The 8961-nt window shown below is 35.5% G+C and overlaps 1 protein-coding gene across 1 annotated transcript in view; it reads right to left on the reverse strand.

Annotated features, from left to right (window-relative positions):
• LOC106875730 (synaptic vesicle glycoprotein 2C) overlaps positions 1–8961 on the reverse strand; it is a 189936-nt gene that overhangs the window by 58797 nt on the left and 122178 nt on the right. The window contains exon 6 of the mRNA XM_052974466.1: positions 7994–8154. Coding sequence (XP_052830426.1) covers positions 7994–8154 — 161 coding nt within the window. The remainder of the gene's footprint in view (positions 1–7993; positions 8155–8961) is intronic.

Below are 8961 nucleotides of genomic sequence, written 5' to 3' on the forward strand. Positions count from 1 at the left end.
ATAATATACATGTTAGCATATATTATAATGGATGTGGGGATGATTATGGAATGTTTATTATTTTGATATTTTTAATAATATTTTTCTATCTTTATAAAATAAGTATTTTATATAAATTCATTTGGTACTTATTGTTGGTTGATATATACATTTATTTATTATTATTATTGTTGTATTTAGACCTGACGATTAGCTGTATTTTTGAATAGAATTTATTTTCAATAATTTAAATTGATTTTAATTGATTTAAATTTCCTTTCTATCTGAAAATTAGTTATGAAACACGTGTAGTCATTTTATTATCTTTATCTTATGATATTTACTTTTTATTATATTATACTCATTTATTGTGCTTTTAATTATTAATTTTTCTATATGTGACTGGATTTTCATCGATGAGTTCATGAACCTTGGTTCTTTTCCCTAAAACTATATATTTTTATATATATTTTACTCTGTAAAACTCAATTTAATTTTAATCTTTTATAAATTGATTTTAATTGAGTTTTTACCTGTAATTTTGGATTTTGTCCCTAATATTATATATCTATATACGACAGGCTTCTTTCAGTTTCCATCTACCAAATCCATTCACAAAGGTTTGGTTGGCCTGAGGCTAAAGTAGAAGGCACTTGCCCAATGTGACGTGCAGTGGGATTGAACCTGGAACCATGTGGTTGGAAAGCAAGCTTCTTACCACACAGCCACGCCTGCACCTATTATTATTATTATTATTATTATTATTATTATTATTATTATTATTAATACAGAAATGAAGTAGATTGATAAAATTATGTTTTGAACCAGCTGAAGACACACAAGATGTTGAAATATTGTTCACTAGATAACAATAGCACTCTTCTTTGAATTTTGACTCTATCATTATTATTATTATTATTATTATTATTATTATTATTATATGAAAACTCACAGTTTATTTTGCCAGGTATGATGGAAAGTGTCAGCTGTCCACAGCCAACAGACTAAGGCAACACTTGTTTACTGGTCATGCTTCAAGAACCCTGCAAAGAATTCTTGCAGTTCCAAGCAATGCTCATTTTTGTAGGTGTTCTACCTTTACACTTGCAGGAATCTTTTTCAGCCATGTTGGTAGTTGAGTGTTAATACTTCCACGTGCACCAATTACTATTGATGTCAATTCTACTCTCTTCACTGACCACAACCTTCGTATTTCCCACTTTAAATTGTCATAGTTGTTTCTTTTTCCTTCTTCTTTCACATTGATCCTGTTGTCACTGGGGTATGCTATGTCGATTATCATACATGTTCTTTCTTTTTTATTCACCACAACAATGTCCAGTTTCCAATGTCTGGTCAGGTGATCACATTGGATCATTGCATCCCACAGGATTTTGCAATTCTCATTTTTGGTGACACCTTCTGAAATTTTCTCATACCACATCTTTGCTCTTTGTAGGCTGTGATTTCCACAAAGCTCCCAATGTATCATTCTTTCCACACTGTCATGGCATCTTTTGTAATTATTATTATTGTTATTTTATATACACACAATAGATTAGATTTTTGGAAAAAAAAACTATAACATTGGGCTACAAGTAACCTTAAATGCCAAGAATCTTCCTAAGTATACTTGTTATCCATAATATTACTGTTTTCTGGAGCTGTACTAAGACAAGTTTTATGCCTATTTCCTCAATCAATCTGTTCAAATTGTTAGGGATAGTTCTTAATGCACCTCTAACTACAGGGATGCATTTTATCTGCACTTTCCAGAGCCTCTGTAGCTCAATGGCTATGTCCTGGTACTTTGCTATTCTACTTATACCTCTCATATTGACTTTCTCATCATTTGGAACTGCAAAGTCAATTACCTGGCACTTTCTATTCTCTTGGTCTACTTTTACTAATAAACCAGGTCTTCTATTACTCTGTCAGTCTAAATGTTAGAATCCCACAACATCTTATATTTCTTACTTTCTAACACTTTACTAGGTCCATGTCCATACCACTTATCATTATGGTCAAACCCTATCTTTCTATATTCTCCCTAGGTTGTCATGTCTTTACTTGTATTCTTTCTGTGCCCACACACTACATTCACTAACTATATGAGTGACACTTTCCTCCTTTGATTTACATAACCTATATTGGGAATCTGCCTGATTTTTTACTATCTTCGTTTTTATCCAATTAGTCTTCAATGATTGATCTTAAGCAGCTACTAACAAACTTTTTTTACTCCCTTTCAGCCTTCCTTTCTGCAACAACCATATCTCACTATCCTCTGCTACTATCTTTTGAAATCTACCATACAAAGCCTTCTTTTGCCAGTCAGATAAACTTGCTTCTTTTTTCTGGTTTTTAACCACATTTGGTTTTTTGATTTACCTGTCTCCTACTCTTACTCTAGCAGCTGTTAATAAAATTTCCTTGCTATTACCTACATAGAAGACTATGTTTACTCTAGCTAACTCCACACAGTCTTCTACTGATATCAAATCTCTACCAACTTCCTTTCTAGGTAAATACAATCTTGCTACTTTTGCTCTTGGATGAAGTCTTCCATTCATATTGAATTCCTTCCTAGTTCTTCTGTCTAGATTTGCTAATTCAGTTTTTGTCCAATCTACAAAAGCTGCTGAATATCTAAGTAGCAACACTGCCCAAGTATTTACAGCCTTTACTAGATTTGGGCTATTTAGTTTTGACTTCATTAACTTTCTCACCCTTCTGACATACTCCTCAATTTTCACTTTTATTTCTGTAGTTAGTACTCTGTCGGATTCTAATACTCCTAGATACTTATAACTTTCTCCTTCTTTCAGTGATTTTAATGTCTGACCATCTGGTAATTGAATGCCTTCACTGCTGACTACCTGTCCCTTTTTTATAACTAATATTGTGCACTTATCTATGCCAAATGTCATAGCTATATTATTGCCAAAGAGTCTTACAATTTGTATTAAGGAATCTATCTCATTTTTTATTCTTACTAAAAAGCTTCAGATCATCCATGGTTAATTTTTCCTTTACTATCTTTAAATTGATACCCTACCTTTGCCTTTCTTAATACAAAACTGAGGGGAATAAAACATAAAACAAATATTAAAGGGGATAATGAGTCTCTCTGGAAAATTCCTATCCTGATATTAACTTTCCCTAAGGCTGTATCACCTGAGTAGAGATCTACTTTCTATTTCTTCATGCTATAGTTAATTAACTCTCTTATGTTGTCTGCAATACTGAATATTCTCAAACATTCACTTATCCATGTATGTGGAATCATATTATAGGCTTTCTTATAATCTATCCATGCTTCTTTTAGGACTTATTTGTCTATGTATAATAGATTATGTGTTCCTCTAGCCATCTTCCTGCAACCTTCCTGTTCTGCTGGAAGTAAATTCTGGCTGTCAAGGTGCTCACAAATGCTTTCTGAGAGCATTCTTGTTAACAACTGCCAGACCAATGGTGAGCAAGTGATTGGTCTATAATCACTAGCTATACTGTCCCTGCTTCTGTCTTTCATAAGGAGTATTGCTCTCCCTCTAGTCATCAATTTAGGCATGAATCCTCAATTCAGGCAATCCTGATGTTGTTCCCTCAGTCTCCTATGTAAGCTACTAAATTTCTTTAACCATTATCCTTGAACTAAATCCAGTACTGGGCCCTTCCAATTTGGCATCCTTCCTATTATTATTATTATTATTATTATTTGATGAAAACTCTCAGCTTATTTTTCCAGGTATGATGGAAAGTGTCAGCTGTCCACAGCCAACAGACTAAGGTGACACTTGTTTACTGGTCATGCTTCAAGAACCCTCCAAAGAACTCTTGCAGTTCCAAGCAATGTTGATTTTTGTAGGTGGTCTATCCTTACATTTGTACCAATCTTTTTCAGCGATGTTGGTAGGTGAGTGCTGATACTTCCAAATATGCCAATTACTATTGGTATCATGCCTACTTTCCTCATTGATCACAATCTTTGTATATTCCACTTCAAATCATTGTAGTTGTTCAGTTTTTCTTCTTTCTCTTTGATTACTATTATTATTGCTGTTGTTATTGTTATAATAATAATAATAATAATAATAATAATAATAATAATAATAATAATAATAATAATAATAATAATAATAATAATAATAATAATAATAATAATAATAATAATAATAATAATAATAATAATAATAATAATAATTATTATTATTATTATTATTATTATTATTATTATTATTATAATAAGAGTGATGGATTGTCAAAATCATTAGAACATCAGGTAAAATGCTTTGTGAGATTTGTTCTGGGCCTTTACATTCTAAGTAAAAATTCTGCTGTCAGCTTTGTCTTTCATCTGTCAAGCATAAATAAAATATAGTATCAATGAAGTACTGGAAACTAATTTAATCAACAAACCCACTCCCAAAGTTTTGGCTTTGTGCATATATTAGAAACAATTATCTCCTACTACTAAAATTCTGATGTCTTGTACCTCAATGAATGTAATCTCTTTATACAAAAAGTGGTAATACATTTTGGTGGTTAGAATAACTAAAATTAATAAATTTATAAGGGAAATGAAAGACATAAATACATGTCTGTGACAACTTGAAGTTCCTGCAGAATACCTGACAAGAGGAAGTTCCTAAGAGATAGCTGACACCTGGAAGTTCCAACAAGATAACCAGTGACTGGAAGTTCCAATGGGATAGCCCACTAAGGGCCACAGACCAAATTTGTCACTGGCACAAATTTCTAGCCATAACAGGCTCAGAAGAGTTCACACACACACACTAGCACTCCATCGGTTATGACAATGAAGGTTCCAGTTGATCCAGTCAACAGAACAGCCTGCTATTGAAATTAATGTACAAGTGGCTGAGCACTCCACAGACACACGTACCCTTAACGTAGTTCTCAGAATGTGACAAAGCTGGCCTTCTGAATGAATAACAGGTACTATTCATTTTTACCAGCTGAGTAGACTGGAACAATGTGAAATAAAGTGTCTTGCTCAAGGACACAATGCACCACTGATTTTCAAACTCATGACCTTATGATTGTGAGCCAAATACCCTAACCACTAAGCCACATACCTTCACTTGGAAGAATTCAGGTTACAGAATACCAGGTGGCTTGAAGAGAAGCTATGTGACAAGTATATTTAGCTATGGGAGAAGCAGACAGGAAGTGGTTTACCAATGTTCTGCAGCAAAAGATCAGAAGTATGAGGTATTCTGGATTGCAAGACAGTGTGTCTGAGAAAATCACAATGTTGTAGGAAATAAGTGTTTTCAGAAGGGCGATAGTACACTTGCACTTAGTAACTGAAAAGAAAGTTGCAAGAAAGTGTCACTATGAAAGGCTGCTACATGTGGAGAATACATGCAAGAAAGAGTGTCTTCTTAATGTGGACACAACAGAGAGGCCAGCTATCTGAGTGATAGATAAAGCAATTAAGGATATGAAGACAGGGAAAACCCTTGACTAATCAGGAATTACCACCGAGATGCTTAAAACATCTGGTGGAGTGAGATATGGCTTAGTTACCCATATAGTTAATCATGTTGTCTAGGAAGGGGTATACCCAAATGGGGTAGCAGTATTATAGTCAACTGCTTCAAAGGTAAAGATGCCTGAGGTAGAAGTAATTAGAGAGTTATCAAATTGCTGGACCAGATCATGAAAGTTATAGAAAGGGCTATAATTCTACTAATTAGGAAGAGAGTTAACCTTGATGAGATGCAGATTGGTTTTGAGCATTACTAATGCTATCTTCCTTGTAGGAGAAGCATTTAGCCAAAATCAAACTACTGTACTTGGCCTTTGTCAACACAAAGAAAGCCTCTGACAGGGTCCCTTGCTCACTCATCTGGAGGTCACTGCAGATGCTAGGAGTGGATGAATGGCTGGTGCAAGCTGTCCAATCCATGTATAGAGGTGTGAGCAGTAAGGTGGAAGTCAGCAATAAGTACAACAGCAATGAGTACAGCAATGAATTTAGAATGCAGGTAGGAATTCATCAAGGCTCAGTTCTCAGCTCCCTCTTGTTTATCATAGTCCTTGGATACATAAGGGGTGCAGTAGAATCCCAGGAAGGCTAACAAAGTAGTCTTTGTGTGTGACACATATACATCATCATCATCGTCGTCATTGTCGTTTAAAGTCCGCTTTCCATGTTGGAATGGGTTGGACAGTTTGACTGTGGGCTAGCAAGCCAGAAGGCTGCACCAGGCTCCAATCTAGTCTGGCAAAGTTTCTACAGCTGGATGCCTTTTTTAATGCCATCCACTCCGAGAGTGTAGTGGGTGCTTTTTACATGCCACCGGCACTACGGCCAGTCAGGTGGTACTGGTATTGACCACACTTGAATGGTGCTTTTTACGTGTCACTGGCATGGGACCAGTCAGGTGGCACTGGCATCAACCATGCTTGAATGGTGCTTTTTATGTGCCACTGGCATAGTAGCCAGTCAGGCAGCACTAGCAATGACCATGCTCGAATGGTGTTTTTTATGTGCCACCAGCACAGGTGCCAATCAGGCAGTACTGGCATCAGCCATGACAATGACTTCATTTGACTCAACAGGTCTTTGCAAGTGCAGTTTATTGCCCAATGATTGAAGGGTACTCTTAAATGGGCCGGTTATGCTGCACTGGCATAGGCCACAGTTACGGTCTCACTTGGCTTGCCAGGTCTTCTCAAGCACAGCGTATAGGATACAGGAGCAATAAACACTAAGAGGATATGGGAAATAGATTTCCTCATATGCCCAAGAGAATCCTTAAATGTAGATAGTTTCTGTTACTTAGAAGACAAAATTAGCAGTGGAGGAAGATGCTCTGAAAGTGTAGTTGCTAGAATTAGAGTCAGCTGGGCAAAGTTCAGAAAGCTATTGCCTTTGTTGGTAACAATGGACCTCTGCCTCAAAGTGATAGGCAGATTGTATGATGCTTGTATACGAAAAGCTCTGCTGCATGGTAGCGAACTGTGAGCTGTGACTTCCAAAGACATGCAGAGACTTGAAAGAAATGAAGCCAGCATGCTCCAATGGATGTACAACAAAGTGTAAAAATATTGAGAGGAAAATTGGGGATAAAAGAAATCAGATGTACTGAGTAAGAGAGAAGACTTCAGTGGTATGACTGTGATGTGCATGAATAAAGACAGCTGCATAACGAAGTGTCGATCTCTAAATCTGAAGGGAACCTGTGGAAGAGGAAGATTTAGGATGATGTGGGACAAAGTGGTGGAAAATGATCTTCAGATGTTGAGCCTCACAGAGGAGATGACAAAGGACTGAAATGATTAGCAATTTACTGTGCTTAAAAAAACCTGTCCTACCTGTATACACATGTATCCCTGTCAAATATTTTCCCACAACTTATCCTCCAAACATTCCTTCTCTCTACTTAAGTCCATTCACTATATTCTCTCTGTTCCATCTTCCACTTTCCTTTCGCATTCTCACAACCTTACCTACTTACCTTATGCAATCCTTGTAACTTGAGTATATCTCCAATCACATCTTCACCATCTTCTCCTCTCACCTCTCTCTCCAAGATAGTCATGTATCTTTTCTATTGTCAGACACCTAATTCTGTCTCTCTATTCATATTCTACCCTCTCATCACCTGGTACAGAGCTACCTTCCTCAAAATAACTCTTCCTCTCAGTTGAAGGGTTTTGTCTTGCAAGTTACTTGGTGAGTTAATTGCAGCTGGTGCCATGTAAAAAGCACTCAATACACTCTGTAAAGTGGTTTGCATTAGAAAGAGTATCCAATTGTAGAAACCATGCCAAAGCAGATAGTAAAGCTTGATGTAGTCTTCTGACTTTCCAGCTCCTGTCAAACTATCCAACCTATGCTAACATGGAAGGAGTGTTAGTAATGAGGATGATGAAGATGATGAATATACATACTACAAAAAGAGAATTACAACATATACAACACTGGTCTGTAAAAGATCATGTCATTTTGTAAATGAAAATTAAAAAAAGGAAACCTTACCGAAAGTAGAAACTTCGGACTTTCTGGTAAAAGAAAGAAGAAAATCACTGATGTCAAACTAGGTATGACACAGACAGAGAGGTAGAGGCGCCAGTTGGTGTAAACAAAATTTTGCAGATGGATGTCTATATGGGTATATGGAATGATAAACCAAGCAAGACCTGTGTAGAACAATAAAAGGCGATTTTAGTTAGAATGTGGTGAGTATTTACAAAACATGTGTATGTACATGTGCATTAACATTTTCTTTTTTTTTTGCAGTACAGTTAGTAGAATTGGCTCAGTATATTAGTGGCTCTTATTAAACAATCTTAAGAAGTTAAAAAGAAAACTTGATCCTAGTGGAATTAGAATGAAACTGAGAATAATAAGGAACTAAAGCAAATAGAGTAAAGCATCCAACCCAGAATTCTACAGTTCTCCATACAAGAGGAAATGATAACTAAAATATTAAGTATCTTACAAGTAGCCACTGATATATGTTAATATTTGATCAAAATGCAGAAAATATTTGAATAATAATTATGGATCTATAAAGTGTAACATAAAATATGGGCAGCAAATTTCTCTAACCAGTTTTGTTTTTTATGGTTAAAAAGGTTTATTTTGTATTTTTGATTTCCATGATGAATTTTTCTTTTTTGGGAACAATTTTTAATTTTTTTTATTTTATAAGTGTTGCAGTATGTCTGATTTTGCTGCAATATGTGTTAGATTTATAGAATGAATCTGCTGGTTACTACTATTTTTTATTTCTGAACAGTAACTTTAATAGTGATATAAGTATTTGCTGTAAAGAAGATTTTGTAAAGTTCTACTGGCATAGGAAGTGCACTTCCCATATATATATAATGCAGGAAACATTACCTGTTTAATGTTCCCTGCATTGCCCTTTCTGTGCACACACATGAGAGAGAGAGAGAGAGAGAGAGAGAGAGAGAGAGAGAGAGAGAGAGAGAGAGAGAGAG

Source organism: Octopus bimaculoides, chromosome 18 (assembly GCF_001194135.2).
Source record: "Octopus bimaculoides isolate UCB-OBI-ISO-001 chromosome 18, ASM119413v2, whole genome shotgun sequence".
In the NCBI taxonomy this organism is placed as follows: domain Eukaryota; kingdom Metazoa; phylum Mollusca; class Cephalopoda; order Octopoda; family Octopodidae; genus Octopus; species Octopus bimaculoides.